Consider the following 25,896-nt stretch of genomic DNA (forward strand, 5'->3'; position numbering starts at 1 on the left):
TGCTGCATAAATTGAATATACTGTATATCAGAGTAAATGCCTTAATCTACTCGACAATATCATCACAATCATTAGTGGGTTTGTTTTAAATATATTATAAACGAGTGTAAATTTATAGGTTTTTTTTGTAACTTAGCCTTGTGTCATTTTTGATGTTCAAGCCATGTGACATTTGTTAATATATGATTATAACCAAATACATTGATTGCCTTACCTTGACTCCTATTTGTATACAAATATCATTCAGTCACTGTGTCTGTCAGTGAGCCGTCGCAAAAAAAAAGGATTACATATCAATCCAAAACAGAGATTTTTTGTTTTCTTTATTGAAAAACACACACAAGATCTACATAAAAATGCTTAATACACAGGAGAACTGAATCATTACTGCCAAACATGGCAATCATTTCTTAACTGCACTGCACAATGAGCATGTGAAATAAAAATCAGAATTAGTATGATTTGAAATTCCTCAGAGCTGAAAGCAGAGCAGAGTATTTCAACTCAATCTGTGTGGAATGCATTGCATACGTTGTTCATATTTTTTTTTGTGCTTCTGTGTGCAAGTGGCTTCGATAGACCCAAAGTTTTGGAATGAAACATTAACTAGTTTTAAATTCTGCCTTTCAAATCAAGTGTTCAACGTTTTCTCTTTTTAACATGTTGTTGGTGAGATAAACTTGTGCAGGTAACGTTAGGGCACAGCTGCTGGAATCTGAATATCGAACCAAACTGTGTTACACAAAAAAAAAAAAAAAAAAAAAAAAAAAAAAATGTTAGTGTAGCTTTACCTCAAACAAAAATGATTGCACACTCAAGTTCTGATTGTTTCAACTTACAAATTGGTCTAAAATAAAAAAAAAAAAAAACAGTGATTATCATCTCACTTCCAAGTAAGTGCTTAGGCTTGGTTTAGCAATTAGCGCCTTTTATTTAAAACACTCTGAACCAAGTGTTTATTTGTTGTTTAACTGTTTCTAAACAAAACAAAAAAACGCACATAAACATTATGCTTCTGGCACAAAAAAAGGTGCCTGTCATGTCCCAAACACATGATGGGCCTTTTCATTGTTTTGTAATTTGCTTTGGTACATATTTAGGGGGGTAACGAACAACATAATTGTCAACTTCTTAATTTGGGAGGGTGTAGCTTATGTAGCTAGTTCCATTTACATGAGTACTCGACTGTTGAGCGACGTCTCTGGAATGTGTCATAGCACCTGAAACTCTAACCTGAAGAGGTTAATGCAAAAGTAATCTGTCACAATCTGTGACATCAATCAGTTGATTCAGTCTGTAAATATCCTCCCCTCTCCAGGGAAAAAAAAAAAAAAAAAAAACTTCTGAGAAAGAACCGGGATGTCTCTCTATAGCAGAAAGTCATAAACACTGGGGAAAGGCAACATAGTCCAAACAAGTACATTCCACATGACCTGAGTTATTGTTCTGGGTAGTGTGGGGCAATAAAACAAGGCAATGGGGGAAGTTGTGTGCTTTAGCAATTGATTATTATTTGGTCACTGAATAAAACAGCTGATATTTTGCATTTTTGTGTTGAGCTAACAGAGTTTTTAAGTGATCAGGCGAGAAATGCAGATGTAGGTCTTAGCTTGTCAGCCTTTTTGGGTGGAGCCTGCACTCAAATGACTGCTGGTTTTTCACATTGACAGTGTGTGTGGTACTTTTTTTTAAAAAAATAAACAAAAAAATAGGCCATGGCCGGTTTCAATGTGAGCCAGGTCCTAACAAGTGCAAACAATGTAGTTAATGTGGGCAAGGCGTTCTGACTTTTAAGACATCCCACTATGTAAAAGATCTGAAATGATGATTTTCTCATCCTGTAAAGACCTTTTAGACGTTTGCTCGCTGAACACTGAACAGCTAATAAGCTGGATAGATACCAGGAGTTCAGTGTGTTTCTCTGATATCTCATACTTTTGGAATTTTCCTTTTTTTTTTTTGATTTAATCTTGACAAAAACTTCTGGCGCTACGTAACACAATAATTTTGAGCAGTCATTTCTATTTTTTTCTTTTTTTTTTTGCAAAACAAAGCAAAGCTATTTCTCTTTATGGTTGTTGTCACGGTACAGAGGAGAAGGCTAGGTTAGTGATGGGTGAAGGGAGGCCGTGCCCAAGGTCAAATCTTTAAAAAAACGACATTGACCGAAAAAACGTTTCCTTGATAAAACATCACCAACAGTGGGACAAACACTGGGACCGAGCAGAAATGCTTGTGCAGCAGGATACTGGTACCATTGTCCTCCCCATGTGTCATTTCTAGACCTTGGGCACTCCCTGCTGGCTAACGTTAGGATTAACGGAGTGCAAGGATTTTTTTTTAATTTTATTTTTAGTTTTAAAACCATACCACCTGGCTAGTTGAAATGCTCTTAGCTCTAGGTGGTGCGGTCATGTTTATATACCTGAGGACTAGCTGGTGAGGAGTACTTGTGCTGAGCCGTCTTTCCCCACGTCTGCGTCAGGGCTCTGGCTGTCTGTGTTTATGCCTGTGCTTGTGTCGGTGCTCCTGTCGGTGGAGGCCGGAAAGGTAGGTGGCGGTGCGGTGGGCAGAGTCGGAGTCACCTGAGGCCCTGGGCTGTCGTTGCCGTGGAGACCAGGGTTGACAGAGGAGCAGGACGAGGGGGAGACGGGGGAGAAGAGGGAGGAGCAGAGGAGTTTGACGGGGCAGAAGGCAGAGCCCCTGGGAATGAAGTTCACCTTGTTTTTGTCAGGGCACGAGAAGAGAGGGAAGCCTTTTGATTTGCCGGACCTGAAGACAACAGAAGTTGAACTCAGTGTTTTTGCTTATTTACTATTCATATGACTGTTCTGATTAAATTCAACCCACGTTTGCCCTCATCCCTGCCACCCACAATGCAAATAAGCTTGTTAGCTTTGTTGTACTACCCTCTAACAGGATCTCAGAGTCTATTAAACAGTACAGTAAACTGCATCTGTTGTTTTTCTTTTAATGATCAGGACACTCAGTGCTCACACGGTAGAAGACAGAACAACTGAGCAAATAGCACGATGTCAGAATATATGACTGCACATTTAAGAACAAACAGATCTTAGAATGAGAAGTGAGCAAAAATGACTTACACCAACTCCTCAAACACTTTGACCCTCTCGCAGCCCTCTGGAGGTTCCCGTTTGAACATGTAGCTGTTGTTAGGTTTGGGAGAAGTGGCAAACTTTGGGAGAGGAGAACTGCATACACCGTCTGGAAATACAGCACATGATATAACACTTTAACACTGTTCTTTTAGTTAAAACAGAAAAACTTTGGTTATTGATTCTGGAGCTGTAATGTGGATAAAGGAGGGCTGACATTTGAGTTTTTTTCCTATCAAATCCTTTTTTCATGGAACAAAAGACACTCCTCAAATCTTTAACACAATAAGAGCAATGCATGACTAAAATAAAATCTAAAACCGGCAAAATTATGATTCAAATCAGAAAATATCTGATCAAAGAACCAACAAACAAGAAGACAAATTAAGCAAGTATTCGCTACCACTTTTCGCATAATTTGATACTTGGAGCTAGAAACAAATATCTGTCTTTACCATGAAGTATGAGGTTCCTGCTCCAGCTTTGAATGTGTCTGTCTCTTTGTAAATGTTTTTCAGACAAAGAAGAATCAAAGTAACTTAGCTAAACCCGCTGATCATATAGATATGCATGCAGGAAACAACTGACCAATAACTTTACCAAACGACAGGTACAGGTTTAGCTCTACATAGCAGTGAAATTAGTAAAAACATTCATCTGTCTAACGGTGAAGGCGCACCTTTGTCGACGTCCTCTGCAGAACAGGGGCTTCCATCGGGGGAATGGAGGTGGTCGGGGCTGCAGGGGCGGGGCGACGGGCTGGAGTCACCGCTGGAAGGGGCCTGGGTGTCCGTGTCACGTGTGTCCCCGCTGCTGCTGTAGCGATGCGGAGGGAAGGGGGCGCGGCGGCCATCCACCGCATCCATGGCCTGTGAGGTCACAGTGCGGGAAGAGGTGGTGAGAGGTCATGCGTTAACGTACACAGATCCTAAAAATGGCAAAGTGGTGATGCTTAGTGTTTAGAGAGGTCACCTTCAAACCCGCAAACCCCCCCCCATGTGAACTGTTAAAGTGTTCCTGTGCGAGACGTTGAACTCACTGGAAAATGTCACCATCGAATCAGCTAAAATGTCCAAAATCTAGGAGAGACTGGTACTAAAAGGCCTCTGGTGTGTTTGTCGGTCTGTTTAAAGGGCAATTGGAGAAGCAAACACCACACCAGATGGTGGTACTTGACAGTAGATGAACAGTGTCATGTGCATTGCGTTCTGCCTTGGCACAGCTGATTCAAATGGGGGAGCAGAGGGGGGGGGGGGGGGGGGAGGGCTTGGTGCACAGCAGGCTGTAAATCTGTAGTGGTGTGTGTGTGTGTGTTTGTATATGTGTTTAAACTGTGTGTGTGTGTGTGTGACTTTCTAAGAGGGGAGCTTTAACAGACCTGCCAAGGTTTACTACCCCACATCAGGCAAGATTTACGTGTCTCCTCACTTCTAAGGGATTTAATTCAGTGTGAGTGAGAATATATGTCTTCCTGTCTGACTGTATGGTGTACAATGCTAAATTTGACTGAACAGTAAGTTTGCATGTGTGTAATAAATCAGATCTGAGTCTTAACTCCACCCACTGCATAATTTTGAAAAATGTTAAATATAGTGGGCGAGGGGCTGAGAGGGAGGAGTGGGGCGTCTCAGTGACATATCCTAGCCTGAGAAAAATGATAGATGATAATAATAATGATAATAATGATAATGAGAGGAAGGCAAACAGTGGCCAGAGGTCATTTTTAAATAAACCTGTCTGTGTTTAACTTCATTTATTTTCACATGAAGACAGTTTTAGCTTCAGGAGCTAACAGCAGCGCTGACCTGCTGGAGGAAATCTCTGCGTCTCTGATTGTGCGCTGCAGAGCTGCGGTCTACAGCAGACGGGATCAGTAACAGTTACATCACGATTTAACATTTTAAAAACAAGATTTTACCAGCTGATAATTGCAGAAACAGACAGCCGGAAAGTTAAAGAGCTACAGGATGAAATGCGAAGAGGATTTCTGCTGTTCTTGTGACCGCAGACAGTCACGGACGGAGATTTCCTCCAGCGGGTCAGTGCTGCCGTTAGCTGCTGAAGCTAAAACTTTCTCCATCAGATTTGAAAATGAGTGCGGGCGGTTTCACACTCAAGGCTGAGGGCTGGTGGCTGGGGGGGGGTGATGTGGGTGTTAACTTTCTCTTCCATTTATATAAATGTCATGACATAGAGACCTCCCAAACAGTCGCCTCTACGTCAGCAACAGATGACAGGTTGAGCCACTTTCAACCCATAAAATGCTGATTTATATAAATTTGGTGTCAATGTCAATATTAACACCAGCATCTAATTTAGTTAGACTCTTTCAGCTTTTGTTTAAAAGGCCTAGAAAGATATTTTTGACCACATGAATTAGAGATATGTAGTTAATTATATATGTAAGTTTGATGTTGTTTTGTGTGTTCTTTAATGATTCAAATTGAAAATATACCATATTTCCTCTAATAGTGGCTTTATTTATTTACTGCAGAGGGTGCCAGGCCTTTATTGGAATATTTTAAGTATTATTGATAGTATTAATGATTGTTGTCAGTGTTGTGCCGATTTATGTCTGCAGCACAAACTGGAAGTGTCATACAGAGCAGAAGTTACCAGAATCTGATAAATCTTTCTGTGGGGGGTTAAAAGTATTATTTATGCCACTGATGTGTTTTTGCCCTTTATTCTATATTGTAAAACCTGTTGATTGCAGGTTACAATCCTACGTTTTGGTTTTCATGGTGATGCCCTTTAGTTTACATTTGCATCACAGGTTGTGGTTTTGAGATATTATCAGAAATTCCCCAGATGTTGTTCTCATAATTACAACTTGGAGGTTGAAGTGTTTTTCCCCCGCTCTGCTGCTCGTATTTACTGTCTGCACTATATGACGTGAATTCAGCTGCTCTAAATCTTCCGAAACCTCGATGGTAAAACTCACATCTGCTACTCAACAAAGCTGCTGGTGTATATAGACACCCTACCTGTATCCCTTGCTCCCAGTCTTCTCTGATAAACACATTTTCTAGCTCGTGGTTGATGCCTTCCACGCTGCTCGGCACTCTGGATATGAGGGATTTTGGCACAGGGATTGTCGATAAGGCTGATGAAGTTCCCTTGTACTGGAAAAACAACATGAGTGATAAATTACAGCTATGCACACGTCAAAGCAATAGACACTAAAAGACTCAGATTCAGATCAACTGTACAATCAAATACATAACTTTGCATATATCTTGGTGTCACTCTGTTATCTGCTTGTGGTATCGGATTGTTGTTGATCCAGTTTAATGAGATATTTAATGGGTGGAGGCTTTCAGTTTAAATAGATGTTACTGAAGTGGGATTAAATGTCATAGAGAACAAAAACACAGCCATGACTGTGATCTACCACAGATGGCTACGGGGAATAGCATATCACTGTTTATGTTAATTTTCCCACAGTGGTTGATGTGTACCGTTGCCGGGCATCTGTTAATGAATGAACTGCAAACATGGAGAGAACAGGGCATGCCCAGACACATTCCCTCCTCTCTCCAGTCTTCTTTTGACACAAGCGGTCAGCATGGGGACTCATTAACTAGACCTCCGCAGGAAAACGCTGTACAACATACATCATAATAAACTCGGCAAACATCAAATATAGAGCTATAAGAATAAACAGGCCTTTTCACTCTACACTTAATCCTCAAATAGAGGATGCATTATCTCTGAATGCAGGAATAATTACTGCATGCAGCTTTCAAACAAACTTAAGCTTATGTTGCAAGTAAACAAATAAAATCCTCATTCTTATATAATTTGGCATTGTTAACCAAGCAATATAGAAAGCAACCTTGCTTAACCCTCATATTCATATTCAGTTATCTTATCTTCAGCAGCTGTGATATGGTTTGGTCACCATCTGTTTAATTTGTATGTTTTTGCTTGGCTGCTAAGCTACCTTATCATATCACCGCTGTCAGGGTAAAAATCTTGCATCACCAAAGTCGGAGTTGGTTAATGTTTCCACCTGAAAGGAGCATACCAGTGATTCTGTTCGTCAAGGCGTGAATGACATGAATAACTCACCTGAGGTTGGCATGCGGTGCCATGCTGCGCCTGTTGCGGCAGCTGCAGTGAGCTCTGCTCCCTGTCTTTGCTCTGCCGGCTGACCTGTTTGCTGCGCTGCAGCTGCAGTCTCAGTTTAGCAATCTGCTGGAAGAAAAGCAACATCACTTCAGCAATTAACACCCTGCGATTCTGAGTTGTGAAGGCAATATCTCTGGGAGGAATCATGCACATTTCCAAGGTCCTATATTTATATTCTGGGGCTCTACTGGAATATCTTTGCATGATTTACAGTTCAAAAAAACTCCTTATTTATCTTATGCAGCTCTTCAGTTCAGCCTCCTGCCTGTCTGAAACAGGCTGTTTTAGCTCCTGTCTCTTTAAGATCCCCCTCCTGATGTGCCCGCTCTGTTCTGATTGGCCAACAAGTTGCTCCTTGACAGACTTCCAGTGGCCGGAGGCTACCAAGCCTCCAAGAAGTGTGCTTTAAGGCCAATTTGACATAGTGGCCAAACCGTGACATTACAACTTCTGGGTCAGACAAGGACACAATCATGGGAAAAGGAGCGGCTGTAAACAGTGGATACATTTTTTTGAGCATCACAACACCCATGAAATGACTCATTTCACTATCAGAATTTGATCCATTCGGTCCAAATAACATTTGGAAAGTCTAGAGGAGCTGCACGATCACTGTTAATTTTGTCAATGAAAATTTTGAAAAGTATTCGTTTAGGTCCTTTTATTTCATGACTACATTGTAATGACAACGTAAATGAAAAAAACTGACGACAAAAATTCCGGTGAAATCTCATTATGCCCTGACTAGTTTAGTTGGCTCTGTTCAGGCAGACAATGTCAAAGCATTGGTTGTTTTCCTTTTTAACCAGTCATTTATCTCCTGGTGAAAGTACAAATTCTCACCGCCCTCCTGCATCTTTCTCATTGGAAGAATTTTTTTCCTGCTTGGTTCACGTCCGGGGAAAAGACACCTGAAGACACATCATCCTGCAGTGTCCACCAAGGTACATATATGTATGTTGACTGGTTCAATAACATGTTAATTCCCTTTTAGGACTAAATTTAATATTAGTATAGCTCACACTTCTCTGTGGATTCAGGGCATGTTAGTGATTAGCTTGCCTTGCTCCATTTATATGGAAATATGACTGTATTGGACTTTTTCTAGAAACCTTTCACTTTCATATAATAAATGAAAGAAGTACAGTAAGTCACTAACACATTCTCAGCCTAGATGATTTAACACATAGTTCAAGGTATGCTTACTTCTCATTGGAATTTTTACAGTCAGGAGAAATATCCTTCAGCAAAATCCATTATAGTATGAAACTGAGAATTAAAACTGACTTCCACTGACTAAATCTTGACTAAAACAAAACAAAAGACTAAAATGTGACTTTAAACCATCTACAATTTTCAGTAAGCAACTAAGACTAAAACTAAATCTTGTCAAAATTGACACTGCACACGATTAAATCATTTTATCTCCAGTCCAGTTAGCGAAGGACTAAACCGGAAGTTAGCCGGTTCAGCCAGTCAGTGCATGCATGCATCCTGGTAAATTCCTTACAGTGGAAAGTGGCTTTGTTGGCTTCATGCACCACTGAGCAAGGTTCATAAGAAAGAACGAGGCTCGTCTCCAGCGCTGTATCCAGATCTTATGCTACATCTATGGAAGCTACATAAACAAACAATAGCAGTAGGGTTTCACTTCTTTTTCTCGTTCTTTACTTGAAATACAAACTTCTCAAATAGATCCATTCATGTCCGAGCCTGAGTTCTATTTGAAATATGCGAGTGGAAAACGTGAACAACCTGTGGAACAACCTTCGCAACAAAAGCTAAGGAATGGACGGATGTGAGAAAACAACACAAGGACTAAGGAGAGGTATCTTTACAAACAAAGTCTTAAGAGCAGGCTGAAGCCCTGGATTTTGACTTGCAGGGAGTATTTTACATACACTCACCTCACTTTTTGGACCTTTGACCGTGTTTAACATCTGACATCATAACAATATAGAAATAACAGGAAATCACAAAAAAGCATGACATGTCCCCTTTAACTTTTCCCATTAATGAAACAAATGAGGCCATAAGGTGACAAGCATATAAGCTGCCATATATTTAATCATTAACCTCAAAATAAATTAATCATCATAAATTCATAAAATAATCTAAAGAGATCTGAAACATTTATTGCTTGGTTTACCATTTTTATCAATGTAACGTTCCTTCCATTCTGTAGCAACTAGGACAACAATGACAAACTACACTGATAAAAAAAGCTTTGCTGCCAAATCAATATTTGTTTTTATTTTTAATTATCTTTAGGATGGCTGGAAGGCTTTCTTCTCTTATGTGGCTTACAACAGTAATATTCATAAAAATATTTACTACTGCGTGCATCCATAAGACCTGATTTGACTTGAACGTTGTTGGAGGCCGATATAATGCAGTCAGTCATGTTTGTCTGATGATGAAATAAGTCAATGGGTGTTTCTGTATCTGGCCAAGTATCAACCTAAAAACAGGATACCCTTTGTGAACCTAACAGACGTAGTTGTACTATGCAGACAAAGGTGTGGTCTTCAGTGCTGATCTTGTAATCCTGGCAACACAGTCAACAAAGAGACTCACTCTTCTCATAGATGTCCTCCCACACATGTAATCGCAGAGGTTAGAGAGCTTCGACGCAGTTCACTACATTCATTGAGTGACCGCAGCAGTCGATAATGACAAGTCCAGGCAATCCCGATGTAATCTCAGAGGATGAGAAAGGGAGGTTTTCCTGGCTGTGCTATGCTATTGATTGTGCAGGCCAAGGCTCTGGGACTGTCTGCAGAAAGCTGAAACACTAAAACTTCCTGTCAGGCCTAGTTACGGTGTGTGGATACATTTACACGTGAATGTGATTTATGAAATCTAATTCAAACAATCGGATTTTATGAGATCACACAGCTGTGAGTCTATAGCTGGTGAATGGGGTTTTATGTATCTCTTGTGGCTGTATTTATTAAAATGAGTCTCTTCCTGTCTCCTTTCAACAGCTGTTAACATCGCTAAAGTGCAATCTGACTACCTGTATTTTACATCCACACCATATCCAATTCTATTCACAATAAAAGCCTGAACACTTCCATATTTTATCTTAAGAATTTATCAGCAATGTCGGTAAAATTAGATTCTTGTGCATCCAGATATGTCACCTAATGCACCGTAGCATGATCACAAGATAAACACTGACCTGAAATGACAAGTGTAACCGAAGCCTGAACACTTGACACACAGTCAAACAAAGTAAAGTCTGTTCCTTCCAAAGCACATTACATTAGTATTGTATAACTGTACATTATAAAGTTATTGTTTGGCATTTTGGTCATAAAATTATGTTATTTATGGAATGTAGTTCTGCGAGCTGTTCTCGGTGGTGGAAGATTCTTGAGAGTATTTCTAAGTTGTTAGGTCTGGTCAATATAAACAAAAACCCAAGACATCTGTGTGTCATTAATATTTTGGAACTACTCTCCTGCTGGAAACATAAAAATATGAGTCTATTGTGTTGCGGGGGCATCCGTGAGGCTTTTAAGTAGCTTAAGTTGTACTTGAAAAAGTTCAGTCAGTGCGAGCTGAAGAGGGAACAATATGGCTGTTTCACCCTTGAGAGGAGCTCCTGCACTGTCTCTCAAAAACAACAGGACATGAGATGCAAGGGTGCAGTTTGAGTGGGGAATAGAGGTTAAATTTAGACTGTGGTCTGGAGAGCTGGAGACCTAATAGCTCCATGTGGTCTGCTGGTTGGCCACTAAGCCCAGCAGATAGACAGGAGTGGAAACCAATCTTAAAGAGTGTAATATTTAGGCTGACCTCAGACCCTGACAAATAAAAAACATTTCGAGTAAATGGAATGAACCTCAAAAATGACAAAAACATCACTGTCTGTGGTTTTTGTTGTCAGGAGCAGCTCTGAGTTGGGTGAACAGAGGTTAAGACAGGTGAACCTACCTCTTTGAGGTGGTCTGCGCTGCCCCAGGAGGCTGATCTCTGGTGAGGACTTCCCTGTTCTGCTCCCTCATCAATCCAGAGACCTGGAGTCTGAAACACATAATCACATGTTACACAACTCTTTATTATTTCTTCTAACACACACATACACACAACTTACATTATTGAAACATGCTCTAAATGTACTATAAGATACCACCAAATAGCACATCTCATATGATGTAGTCACACAGTCCTAGTGCATGAACATTTCCACTGTGTGTAAACCAAAAAATATCCAAATCGAATACATTACATCACCCTAACTAGCAACACCCTAACTAACTAAAGCCTAAGATTAACTAAGCTGCAGTTTTTGAGATTTGTTTAAGTGGCAGAGAGGCCTAATGTTTACAGAGATCAGATAACTTAAAGGTCACAGATGTAGCCAGACCTTGCCGAGTCTTGCACCAAACCAACATATATATATATATACTCATCAGGAATCATCCTACAAAACCCCCCTTGATAAGGATAGTGAACAGCTAACGTGCCCACTCACTGTGAAGTCACTCAGGATGTGCGCATCAACTAAATACCTCAAATGTAAAATGTTTGGATAAGGGGTTGAGAGAGATGCGGGTGAAAGCAGTAATGAGTGCCGTGTGTTCAAAAGTAAAGCTGAAAATCTGGAATCAATGAAAATGAGGAAAACAGTCATGAGATACCATCCCTGAGGAAAGAGCCGCATTCAACAGGAAAAACATAAGTCATAGCATGTTTGATTGCTTCCATTAGTAATCCGGGTTAAGATAAATACATCTGGGGCAGGGCACTAAAAAAATCACTTTTTTTTTGGTCTACAAGGAATCACCAGCTAGTACATTCCAAAATACCTCAACCATTATCACCATTTCACAAACTAAACATAGTTTAAAAGAAAATAATTACAGGGCAACCAAATATTATATCGTTGCTTGCCGACAAGACATCCTTGTCAACCACAGGTGACATTTACAAGGATTTTAATAGCAGCTAGTGGTGAAGTTTCCACCTTTTCACCAAATGAGTTTCACCATTTAACCTATATACACTGCTGTGATTAGCAGAATATGTCGAGCACCAGCGATCGGCTTACACGAGGTCAATGAGTCTACAGACATTTTTGTTTGTTAGTACACCAGTAAGGAAACATCTGATATACAAAACATTCCCTACCAGAGACCATAGCAGCGGTTCTGTCTCACAGAACATGTCTTTTAGACCTCCACTGCATAAACAAGGAAACTGTTAAGTTATGTAAATATATGCAAAAACAGAAACAGACTAAGGATGTTTCATAGGGTTGTCTGAAACCACATACTTCCCCCTGATTATGCATATCAACAGTGCCTCTGGTCCTCAAACAAATCTTCAAACATCTGACGTTGTATGGTCTGCACAGTAGTACGAAACATCTTAAATGTCACTGTCTTCACACTGCTCTATGTCTGACCCCACACAAACAGAAAAACCTCTATGGCTCTCCGACTAACACACAAGCCTTCCCCTATCATATGGAATATCACACTGTGAATAATGAGGAACACCCGTGAAGCCGTTTGCGCTGGCTTGCTGGCGCTGGTTTCCCCAGAAAAGGACAGCGAATTAAATGGGTGCTTGTGCTCTCATAAAAGGGACCACTGTGCTTGGCCACGCTGGATGGCAGATGTGTAGCTAGCCTTTAGCATTAACATTTTGTGCATGGCCTATTGAATGGTGTGCGCTGTTTGATGCTTCTGCCAAACGTTGAGGGACTTGATGCTGCAGCCTAATCCGTTCATACAGAATGCAGATTGCTGTAAAAAAAAAAAAAAAAAAAAAAGGGCAGACAGGCTTTATGGAGTTGTGGACTTAGCTGTTGAGGAAAAACTAAATTCTCAAAGATGTTCGGTGACGTCAAGTAGGCATGCTACTCTCTCTCTCTCAGAGAAATGTGGGATGTGTTTATTTGGCACTGAGTGATATGTATCAGTTTTCATGGGGCTGAACGATACTGGTTGAAATGAAAAGCCTGATAATTTTGCTCAAATCAAAAAAAAAACAGAGGGGTTCAAAGCAGGAGTTCATTGTCACTATGTCAGGATAAAAGTGTGTTGACAATTTTCAGTTCATTTCGGGCATATGCAAGTGATATTTTCCTTCATCTCCAGGAAGTATTGCTTCATTTTCATGAGCATTAAATCAAATCAATCCTTTATAAATTTGATTTCAATAAGAGTGGCATTGAATGTGTGCTTATTGTTAAAAAAGTTATGCCAGCAAAAAAAAGAAATGATTACAGTTAATAGTTAACGGTTAATGTGATGATGTGAGAATTTCGCCTGCGGCCGGCACACTAGTTGTACATTTAGCCGACATTAAACAAATATTAGGCTGTGGTTTTATAAGTGAATTCCTAAACACTCAACACTTCAAGCACAAAAGGAACTATTCACCTTAATCTATTCTTTTGTTTTAAATCTCAAGAAAGCTAATTACTTAAAGATATCAGCAGATCTCAATTGTCAATTAAACTCAAACACTTTTTACCCAACCAGATATCTGGAGTACATTTGGGACAAGACAGTAAAAAAATACTGCAAGCTATCTTTCTTTATTGACTCTGCCCCCCCCCAGAAAAAAACAAATTGTCTATTAACAAGAACACCCACCTTTATTTACCTCTGAGGCTCTTTTATCATGCTAGCTCTTGAACCTCCGGCCTGTGCTGTGTGCTTTGTAGACTTGTTTGCCAGGTGTTGTGCCTGATAATTGACTTCTGCACAGATAAAACTCTGTTACCATAGCCTGCAGCTTGCTTCCCATTATGATTCCCACCCAAAGGGTTACATGCAGGCAACATCCTCAAGAATCCAGCTATGTTCCAAAGCAGGAAATAATGACTGGGCTTCAATAGAATTGCAGTGGAATTTGTGCTGGTTTGTTTAGATTGCATGCCGAGACATGCGAACAGAGTGCCACTGCTATCATTTGGTGGGGTTTAGAAATGAGGAGAACATGCATTCTGATTTGGTGAGTTGTGTATCTGTTATCTTGTACATGTCTGAGACTCACTGAGCATTCCTAAATAAAAAATGGATAGAGATCTCTAAGTAGGTATTTTTGTTTTTCTTTCTTCAATCAACATTCATCTACATTCAGATAAACAATACACATTTGATTACATTAAGCTCATATGAAGCAAATATCAGGCACTGCTATTGGATCACCAGTGACAGTACATATAATACAGCATGAAAGTAGGATTAATTGTGTGTGTGTGTGTCTATCTAAAAGTCCCAAAACCACTGAGCTGAAAGTGAGCCATCAGGCACCAACAGGTTGTCATTAAGCATCTGTGAGCAACTACCACCTGCAGTTTTAGTCTGTATGTCTACCACTTTAAGTCTTATCGGCAGCTGTTTGCAAAACTTTACAGTGTCGGTTCCACATTTTTACCACATATATTCTCAATTCAAATTTCTGTACTGTAATGAGACGGTTTCAGCAGACACACAGTAGCGAAAAACACGGCGAGGTTAGTTAGTTTTGTTTATGTTTTCTAATGACTAAAAACAGACTTGTGATTAGTTATTTCCTCTCAAGCAGGCGCAGAACATAAACGCATGTCAGTAGTCAGCTGGCCATGTTCAAGTGCAACAGAAGACGCGAGGCAACGCAAATTGTTTGATCAGTCTGTCTTTGTCAGTGCAAGTTCTTTGAGGTCGGCTTGGTGTGTCAGGGCCCTAATCTTCATACAGACATTCCCTGTGTCTCGTAACCACAGGGCCTAGGGCACACAGACCTATCCCGGAACAGTGATTAGCATATGTATGGGCCCTCTGCTCCTCAACTCCCACACAAAAGGCAGGCGGGCCGTGCAGCCACGAGGGCCAGGTGGTAAGCAGTGGGATTTCTCCTCGCCTCAGCCATAGCCTGGGGGACAGGTGCAAACAACTTCACCTCCATACAGGGCTACATTACAGCTCAAAGGAAAGGCTGTCTTGAACTTGTGCAATGTACAACAAAAGAGGCCAGGGACCTTTTGTCCACTGCTTTCTGCTGTTGTTGTCTCCATAAAAAGAGCTGGGCCCAGGCATAGCTTGTTAACAGGAAGTGGTCTTTGACTATCCTTGGGGGAGTTGTGCATTTATTTGTTCAAGGATTGTCAAGTGTGTCACTCTCCCACAACATTAAAACATTGCCAAATATTTTTTCATCTAATATTTCCACAGATTTGACCGACATAAATTTTCACTTCAATCAGAGTTCAATCGGATCTTTCCTAATAATGGCTGGGAAATATGATCAAGGCCATGTCACTAAATAGCACAGAAGATCACTGTGTATTTGTGACCAGACAATTTAGTGCATTAACATTTTTTTTAACCTGATAATTATCAAATTGATTTTCCAGACTTGTCCAGTCTTTCCAGGCCTGAACAGGAACCCGAATAATTAGAGGTGTTTACTCTGCTTATAGCCACTTCAAGAGATCTTGCAAGGCCCTCTCACCACTTCCTCAGCCTACACACAAAGAAATGCAAGGCGCATGAGGGGTTAAAGGGATGAAGCTCATGTAAATGAGGCTTGGCGGTCTTCATTCAGACACATGAAAGGCTTCTGTTAGCAAAAAGAGGGAGCAGCCCTTGTCATGATCATACATATTCAATATTCTTTCATAACAAAAACCCAACCCCCCCCTTAACCCCCCATTCCCCCCCAAAAAATTAAGCCCTTCTGGAAAAACTGCATTTAGCCATCAGTCACATGGCAAGATTAGCGGGTGATCATGTGTGGGCTGCTATCCAGGAACACTGTGGTCAGGCTCGATGTGAAACTCGCATCGATACCTAACCTATTTAAATGTTGTATGTAAGTGTTTCATGATGACCCTGATGAAGGCCACAAGCTGGTCTAACAATAAAGTTCTATATACTACAAGTGTTGCTGGAGTTTTGACCTCAATGTGAAATCCATATATGTTCCTTATGAAGTGTTATAATGTACTAAAATGTAGCGACGGGAGGGAATTTCCTGCTATTTACACCAAATATATTAGGCGGTATTGGCAGCAGACTCCACCACTAGCCACCAGTTTACTATAACAAAATCTTTGGCTCCATGGTTTGTGTATAAGTCTCCATCACCAACCACCATGACAGAAACCAACAATTATTTAGAGGTCCTAATTACCATAATTTGCCAGGAGAAAAGGTGAAATTGAGTGTTAAACTTGGGGATTTACCAAACCCTCTTGCCTAAGGGTGGATGTCAAACTTTAAACTAACTTCGACTGGCACATCCCCTCCAGAGTATGACTGATGTAACACCCTCTTCTCTTTGTCTCTGAAGGTTAATGTTATCAATCAAACCACTTGCATATCACCCAAAGTGCTCAGATCTGAGGACCGACGACTCCACAGCGCAGCCGACAGCAATGCTACATAGCTGCCAGCCATGTGTTGCTGATGTCTAATCATACAGTAAATACGTGAAAACGAAACATTAAATGAGTGCACCACTGGTTTAGCATTGGACTTCTAGAGAATTGGCAGTTTTAAAAAAGAACTTGTCAACCTTTTTATCACACGCATTCTTTGTGCTTATCAAACATGGCTTCCTCATTACTCACAATGTAATTTGACTGCCGACAGTTTGGTTGGTGATTCGGGTGTGTCATGCTAGTAACAGCTAATGTGGCCTTGAGCCTCTTGCCTCAAGCTAGAGATGAGGAGGTGGAAAGTTCTGGTAACTTCTATCTTCCACACCCAGATCTTTTTTCCAATTTAATTTTCTGTTTACGTCACTTGAGGCAAATGGACCCTTTTCACCGCGTACATTTTGACTTGTCAAAGCAGGAAAAGCGCAGGTGTAAATAAGAACGCTAACAATGGTTCCATTCCGTTAATTGTCCCAGTAAGTCACGTCAGCGCTGGAACTGGCACGCCTAAATGGAATGCCGCCATCGTTAATGTTATTAACACAAAAGGCTTTAAAAATGCGGTAGTACTCCCCGAGATCTGTAAACAGACTTTGATGTGTAAACTCAGCACACTTCCCCTCACCCAAATTTTCATTCCATTAAGATTTATCCTCAGATCATCATGAATGATATGATATGGCCCACCCCCTACTCTGGTCTATAGCCAACATAGTGTTTTTCCTCTGAATGGTATTTACCTGTGTGGCTTTGTCTTTCATAGAGGAAGGATAGGGTCCATGAGCGTCCCGAGGCCACTGGCCAGTGAGGTATGGCCCTGTGATGGCGTCCAGGGAAGATGTCCGCCGTATGGCACTGGAACTCCGCACCTGTAACTTGGACCTTTCTGCTGTGAATCGGGAAAGAAATACAGAAACAGGATGAGTCACACATACCGGTGAAAGTGTCAGTACCTAGTTAGCAATATACCCCAGACACCCTGAGGCATGTTTGCCACTCCGCGTGCCAACTTTCCTCATCGTGTCAGTAGGACTAAGTTCGGCATACACGATTAAAGACGCCAATGTCGTAAATCTCTGCAAATGTGTAGCCAAGAACCAGGGGCCATATTTTGAGAAGCACAAAATTTAATGGTTTACATTTCTGGTTAAAAAAATGGTAATCATACATAACAACCGCTGACCTGAAACAAAACCTCAATGTCAAAATAAGTTGGTTTTCTTGGCCTTTGGTTGTTAAACTGTGTTTCAGGAGTTGGAGCCCAAAATGTATAATAGATGGCTCTTCACATTACAAGAATAGAAATATATTTCAGTGAACTAATGATTTAATTTGTCACTCAGGTCCCCGCCTGAAAAAAGTCAGACAATCCCTTTAACGGCATTAATAAACACTTAACCCTCACCTCTGTCAACTACTGCAACCGTTTTTTTTTTTATTGAAACAAACTTGCCTTACAATCTTTTCTTGTTTCCAAAGTATGGACAATATTTCTAATCTCATAAGTATTAGTGCAGAGCAAACAGCAGGCTTGAGCACTGAGGCCCGAAGCACATGTAAATGGCTGAGCAGGAGTATCTGATGTTATGAGAGCAGTCTGCTGTGAGCCAGAGCAGTTAAGCACACACCACCCACATAAGAACTCATAAACAACCACACCACAATGCACATCAATACTGCCTGCATCCACTCAACATTCCTGCAGTGACACACAGTGAAAAAAAAAAAAAAAAAGAGAAAAACAAAACATGCAAACACAAAGATATTAGCTTGAGAACAGTGTGAAACTGCTGTAAGCCTCAATTAGATTGTGTGTGATTACTAAAAGCCAATGTCAGCGTCTTTCTTTCTTTCATTTCCGCATCAAAGACAGAATAAAAGGAATAGAATGATGACCAGGAAATATGCTCATTTACTCCATTTCTTGTCTAAGCAGGCCAAGGCAGCGGCCTTTTCGACATGGATACACAGACTAAACTATCTACATGAGGCACCCCTCTCCAAGCAGAACTACACAGCAGTTCATTGTTGTTCTTTGTTCATAGAATACACAGGCCTACCCACCCAAAGGTATTGCCTAAGTAAGCTTACTGGGCTACAGTAAAATTCCCTGAAGCATTGTAGACAAAGGAAGCAGGCTAAATTTCCATCAATATTGATATAGGCCAAGCCAGTGCTCTCAGAACTGGGATTGTGGTTATTTTCCATCGTCCACCCATTTGCCAGACTAGAATAATCTCCTGATGAGAAAAAAGAAACAGTGTGAAAGAGGCCAAGACATCAAAGCAGTCCATCTGCTGATTTCAGGGATAAGTGAGTAGTGTATGTGATATTAACAGAATATTTTCAGATCGAGTATTAATAAAAAAAAACTTTCCTTTACAGGACATTCAGCAAGCTGTGAAAAAAAGTCTCTGCATTTTCAGGGATAAATGGGTGTTTATTAACTGTAGAGCAGAAGCTAATGTGAAAACAAACATGTGGTCCAAATCAGTAAACCATAGCAGAACAGTTTCCTGTAGGTTTTCACAAGGCTGCATGACACAGGTTGAAGGAAAATCCCAATAGTTCAGCTTGATCTTGTGATCAGGAAAAAAAAAAAAAAAAAAAATCACTTTGCTGCACTTTCGGTATGTCAGAAATGCTAAATTAAACGTTAAGTCATGTTAAATCTTAACCTGGTGGAGCTTCTCGGTCACTTTAGCGGTCATATCCTGGTCTTGAACCATTTTAATTCAGTTCAGTTTAATTCAACTCCATTTATGATTGATCAATTTACCTACACTGTGAATAGTGAAACATTATTTATTAATACTTTATTCTGAAACTACTTACTGATATCTGCAAATTTTCTTAGTCATAGCCTACATGGTGTAATAGTTAACTGAATATCTTTGATTTTTGGACTGCTGATTGAGCACAAAAAGCTATTTGCTAAAAGCTACATGTCTGAGACCTGTGACCTTCAATCGAGTACATCAGCAGATTATTCAATAATGCCAATTGTTAGTTGCAGCCCTAAATTATATTATTATATGTCTAATATATTACTCACTCTGTTATAAACTACTGAAATAGGTGATAGGATTATTGATTCTGTAAATACCTAAGATACTATGCGTCAATATACTATATTACATAAATAATGCACAGTGCTCATAATCATTGGAATAAACTCTTTGAACTTATGATTTCGGGGAATCTCTTTAACCACTGGGTCACCCTGGAGTTCGTATTTCAATAATGTTGTAAATGAATTGTTACAGCTAAAAACTGTGTTCTTTGCAAGCAGTAACTTGAGGAGCCATTGTCATTTACACAATATAAATGATGGTATTAATCTTGGACATGATCTTTAAAAAAAACATGAGTTTCAGCATCTGTCCCTCAGCTGGTCAGGAAATGACTTGTTAGCATTATTAGCATCTCTCAATGGGTCAAGTGGGTAACTTCCAAAACAAGCAAGCTTGGACTAGTTTGAGTACATCTCACCGCATGAGGAAGATATGCTAACAGTGCTAGCAATTCCAATTTTTATTGAGTGCATGAAGAAAGAGAACATTTTAACATCACATAAAAAATAAGGTTAAACTCCCAGATGCTACGCAGCAATTTATGCTCAGACAGAAAACACAGCACAGTTCCACCAGAGTTAACTGTTTTGGACAACACACTCATTTTCACATTTGGTCCTACTCTGCAGTTTGAATGGGTGACAATGAAGCAGGGCTGTTTCAGCACAGCTGGCACTTTGACATAGAGGCGGACTTTCATTGTTGGGAAAGTGTGGTAGGAGAATGATGTCATGCTAGTGAACCTAAAAGGTCATGATGTGGAATATAATACTCTTGACTTCATCATCAGGCTAAGATCTGAACCATTTGAACACTTGTGTACGCCATTACCACATTCACACTGCCTGGAACTGACATTCATGGTACTGTAAGGCACTTTGGACTGAATTTTCAACCAAATGGCAAACATTATGTCTGTGAGTGGGTTCAAAGTACTACAATGAATGAAAAATTACACAGTGAAAAGCCTACTGCTGCAGTTACATCAATCTGGGCTGCTGTGATGAAAGGTGATGACTAAATTACCCTCACAATGTAATGCTTGTTTGTGTCCTGCATGATGTGTGATGATTTGCATTTTTTTTCATGGCCGGTAGCTACCAACCCTTCATTGATATGATCATAGTCATCATCTGAGGCCTCTCATGCGTGTTTGGACTGTGAGGTCACAGCCATGAACGAGGGTCAAGTCTCCATCATCATCACTGACATGGCACACCAGCCAGGGTTAGAGGTCGTCTCTTTCAGTGGACTGAGGTATGCGAGGCATGCCACCGGGGTGGGAAATCAACACCAACCGCTAGCCAAACACGGGTGAAATTCATCGTGCCTGTTAAGTCTGCCTACTGAGTCGCTGTAGAAGAGACTTCGTTTCCTGCCTTGCATGGTACACTGGTCAAGGTTGGAGGTCATCTCATTCAAAGAACTGAGGAATGTGAAGCACAGCATAGCGCTGTCACAAACATGAAATTCCACACACCACTCCACAATAACCACCATGCTGCACTGAAACAAGAGGCCTGCCATTTTGATTAAAATGTAATAGGGAGACGCTATTAAACTTGACTAATGGATAGGGCTGCCACTTTCTCAAAAGGTCAAGTTCAAACGAATTCAAACTTATCAAGTAATTTGTTCGAATTAATTCAAAGTTAACCCATATACTGTAATGTGTCGGAGATACAATTTACTATGACTGTCATAAGTACAGTATATGGCCAGCAATGTCAACCCCTCAGCGGTCAGCGAGAGTGTCTTAACGTTCAATATAGTCTTTATATTTTCCCGTGTGGTGTCATACAACTGAACTATGTGTCTTACAAGGTTGTAGAGCTAGACAAGCTCACTTAGCCTAGCTAGGCAAGCTAGCTGGTAAGTCATCAGATTTGTTGTCAATGCAGAGTAAGGCAGCTGCTTTTCACAAAGTTGGCAAACAGCCTAATCTGTTGGTAATTTTGCCATCTGTTGTAGCCCCCATAATACTTCCACACACTGCTTCTCAGATGCTTCCGTGTCGAGATTATCTGATCAGTACGGCTTTGTTCTCTACTGTCCTTCTCCATTTTTATTTATTAGTTTAGTTTACTGATAGGTCAAAGGGCACACAATAGGTCAAACTGATAGTGAATGTTAAGGATACACTCCTCTGGATCACAAGGTAATCTACTTTAAATTGATTGTAGACTGTAAATTTTGAATTTGAACAAGTCATTACAGTATGAATATTTATTTTTTCCCCACATTCGTTCAAATTTCTAATAAACAGTGACAGCCCTATTAATAGATGCAGTTGGTGCACAGTAGCTGCTGTGTAGCGTGTGGCAATTTGTAACCATGTTAAAGGATATGGCTGATGATTTTCTAAATTTTTCTTACTGTCAACAAATCTCATGTGGAGAGCCAAATTAGCAATGAATTGATCTACTTACGAGTATTGTGTGTGTATCCAAAGTCTGATATATCTTATTCCTCTGTGCCGTTGACCTCCGTTGTTGTCCCAAAAACTATTATCAAAACACATCAGTAGCCACACCGTTGCACTGGATGACATGTTTCTTCATCACAAAGATTATGGTCATGTTTGTTTGTTTGTTTAGAAACGGTTCCAAAGATTAATAACAGCGATCAAGTTTTCAGTCTCCAGAGAATAGTTCTGTGTAAAGCAAACACCACTGAACTAAGCACGAAGCTCCGGGGCTGAAAAACAAAGCCAATGCGGAAGTGCCAAAAACTGCAGTTCCTCGAATGGCCACTTGAGGCTGACCTCAAAAGTGAGTCAATCTCCACAGAACCCCGTCTTAAAATGTCCAGAAAAAATAAAATGAAGAAATAAATATATTTACAGCCTGGTACAAAAGACGGTTTTGGTGTCTATACCTAATTTACCCTTTCATGACAACTGTACAGGGGCTTTTTTTTTTTTATAAACACCCAATTAAATTCCATTAACCCGTAAAGTTATGCATAATTAAGGACATGGCTGCTTTGAGTGACAGGTCGCTAGCCACTAGGTGGCTTGTTTCAGCAACCAGGCTTCATTCAGCCCACCTCAGCTCCACCTCTTTGCCAATTTTGGAGTAGCCAGGAGTTGGCGGAGTCAGGCACTGCCAAGCTGGCGACGGACAGAGACGCCCACTTTGAGCCTCAAAATCGCTCTTCAGAAACCAACGGGTGACGTCACGGTGGCTACGTCCATATTTTTTACAGTCTATGGCGGGAACACAGTTCCGTTTAGCTTCGCTAGCTGCTTGTGCTACATATGACAACCTTTTGACTTTGTACTTCATTGTAAATTTCTCAAAGAACATGGCACATATATCAGGCTTTGGATACACACACAATACTTGTAAGTAGGATCAATTAATTGTTGGTTTGGCTCTGCACATGGATTTATTTGAGAATAAGAAAAGTATAGAAAATTGCCAACCATATCCTTTAAGTACAGAACACTACTGTAGTGAGAATACCTGGTGCTTTTCATGGGAACTGATGCAGATTCAAAAATACTCACTGTGGTTAAGAAAACTAGAATGAGTCTGTTTTTTTGTCCAGACACTGGAAAAGCAAGCTATATTCAAACACTTCCATATCACAATGTGTTTCAAACATCTGCCAGACACTGTGTGGTTAAGTGTGTTTTCTTTGTAGAGAAAACACAGGGTTTACAGAAAAAAGTATTCTTCCAGCAAAAAAAATGTAGATCTGGCCTCGGAAAGAACACTGCTACCGGTCTGAAAAAACTGCCACAGTGTCGATATTTGGCAGGAGAGCCTGTCACATAAACGAGATTTAGAGAGGCACTGGGAAATGCTGATTTAGAGCTGCCAGGACTCTCACGTCCTCCTTCAGTTTGTCTCCATATTCTTTCCAAAGAGCAGCTGAGCGAGACATGTAACAACAGAGCACTTCCCCCTGTTATCCATGTGCAAGGCAACATGGTGAGGCTCAGCATATGTTATGAATGAGTTGTGTGCTCTATGCTGTATGTATTAAGTGAGGTCACAACAGGCAACACCTGACCATTCGCTCAGCATTGCCTCTACAGGGACTGACGTGGCCCCTTTTACAACTGAAAGCATGTCTTTCTGCCAATTCTCTCCTCCTCCTCTCTCTGTCAAAAGTCCATAGGAAATCAGAGAGCCAATGGTGCACTCTATTCTCTTTTAATGCCTGATTGTGAAAGTGGAAGAACAGATTAAATAGTTAATGTATCAACCTACTGTAAATCAAGTGTTGCTCCAGAATTAAAAGGCTCCCAAATATGAGTTTTAATCTTATATCTGCACAGTTACAATATTCAAATTGAATCGTTCAACTGTAAACCAGTGTGTGTACCAGAAATCAGCCGGAAAAAAATCGTGGCACATGAAGGTGGTATGACATTTCTTCTCCTATGTGAGGCAAAACTGTTGAAAATAGGTGTTTTTACCTCTGGAAACTGGCGAGTCTGGGGGACAGGATGAGTCCTTACTTTCGGGGGACAGTCTCTGCTTAGCGTTTGCACTTCCTGAACTGAGTGTCGGGCTAGAAGGGGGACTTGAGCCTCGGCTGCTCGTGGCTCCTCCATAGAGGGTCTGCGCCCGCGTCGGGCTGCTCTGACCCCCGCGCAGGAGCTGGTAGGGCACGGTGGCACGGATGGGGTGCAAACGGCAGCTGCTGTTGTTGAACGAGCCGGGGGAGCCCGCATTGCTGCGTCTCACCCTGGGTTGCTGAAGCGAGTTGCTGGGGGCTGACATCCTCCGAAACTGGCTGTAATTCCTACTGCAGTAAGAAAGACGTACTGCCAAAGTTGCTGCTTCTCTAGAGGAGGAGGAGGTGGAGGAGGTGGTGGTGGTGGAGGGGGGAACGGTAAGATAAACATTAGCCTGTTAGCAAAAAAAAAACGTTAGCTTCCTTTTTAAAAAAAAAAAAATCAACTCATGCGCTCGAGGAAAAAAAAAGCTCCAACACGCATTATTTGGTGATAAACTTACCTGGAAGATATTAACACATGCCGACGTAAGCCTTAATCACAACATATGAAACTTTTAAAGTTATTTTTGATACTTCTTGAAACGTTTTAATTCGTGTTTTCCAGCTCCAGCTCTGTCTTCCCCATCATGTCCACACACTCTAAATGACAGTTGTTTCGGCCAGACTACTGGCTGATGTCTGTGGGCGGGCTACGGGCTTCACTTCTTAGCTTCTGATTGGACAAATGCCTTGTACAGTATCGTCGCTGATTGGTCCAAGTTTGTCTATGGACCGTACTTTCAGCCAATCACGTAAGAATTGTGTTCTTAGTATGGGTAAAGTTTTTTTTTTTTAATTAAAGGACGGATTCACATTTTTTCAAGTTTGTCTCAATAGTCAGGTGCCCATATGAACATTGAAATAGGTTTTTCTTGCTGTAATCATTCCTCTTGTTCATACCGAGCATTAGAAGATCCCTTCATAATGTGCTTACAATGTAAGTGATGGGGGACAAAATCCACAAGCCTCCTCCTGTTAGAAATGTATTTTAAAGGTTATCCAAAGCTAGTATGAAGCTTCAGCCATCCAAATTAGTCAAAGCAAGGAGATATATTTCAACGTTACTGTCTTTTTACTGCCAAAGTCCTTCTTTTTGTTACTATACTTCCAGCGCAGCTCAAAAGGGAAACACTATTCAAGGAAACACAAAGAGGGAATTTGATGCTAAAGACTGCAAATTTGGCAGATATCCACTTGATATGACTAACTGAAACTGCTGAAGCCGCATATAAGCTTCAGATGAACTTGCAGTGCAATTTTGCAGAAAAAGACTGTGTAAACTCTGTGGATTTTGGCCCCCATCACTTACACTGAAAGTGCATTTGAAGGGGATCTATTGAGCGCCAGTATGAACAGGAGGAATGATTACAGCAAGGAAAACCTCTTTCAGTGTTCATATGGACACCTGACTGTTGTTTTAAGACACACTTGAAAAACTGTGAATGTAAAATATACCTTAGGCAAAGTATTGCTCATGAATTTAGCCCGTATACTGTATTTAATAAATATTACAGTATGAATATATATTACAACCTACAACTAATAAGGAGTTGTCAGTCACCACATGGTCCATCCGCAGCTGTTCTGGAGCTTTTGATCGCATCACATGATCTTCCCCTGCAGATGGTCTTTCCAGTTGTCATGGAACTGAAGATGTTCAAATTTCCTTTTTTTC

General features: G+C 40.6%; 1 protein-coding gene across 5 annotated transcripts; it reads right to left on the reverse strand.

Moving 5' to 3' along the window:
* Window positions 1-306: 306 nt before the first annotated feature.
* LOC137190914 (glucocorticoid-induced transcript 1 protein) lies at window positions 307-24,837 on the reverse strand. Of its 5 annotated transcripts, XM_067600644.1 has the most exons (10): window positions 24,683-24,835; window positions 24,139-24,574; window positions 17,376-17,524; window positions 11,193-11,282; window positions 7,191-7,316; window positions 6,104-6,241; window positions 3,796-3,985; window positions 3,105-3,225; window positions 2,426-2,772; window positions 307-732 (listed from the first exon to the last, which is right to left on the reverse strand). In XM_067600644.1, the coding sequence occupies exons 2-9, from the start codon at window positions 24,443-24,445 to the stop codon at window positions 2,433-2,435; spliced, it is 1,461 nt and encodes a 486-aa protein (XP_067456745.1). In that variant the 5' UTR covers window positions 24,446-24,574; window positions 24,683-24,835; the 3' UTR covers window positions 307-732; window positions 2,426-2,432. The 5 variants fall into 5 exon arrangements, with proteins under 5 accessions (XP_067456745.1, XP_067456744.1, XP_067456747.1 ...); XM_067600643.1 differs by having other exon boundaries at window positions 307-2,772; window positions 24,139-24,509; window positions 24,683-24,837; XM_067600646.1 differs by having other exon boundaries at window positions 307-2,772; window positions 17,376-17,521; window positions 24,683-24,837.
* Window positions 24,838-25,896: the final 1,059 nt, after the last annotated feature.

The sequence above is a fragment of the Thunnus thynnus genome, chromosome 10, assembly GCF_963924715.1.
Source record: "Thunnus thynnus chromosome 10, fThuThy2.1, whole genome shotgun sequence".
Taxonomy (NCBI): domain Eukaryota; kingdom Metazoa; phylum Chordata; class Actinopteri; order Scombriformes; family Scombridae; genus Thunnus; species Thunnus thynnus.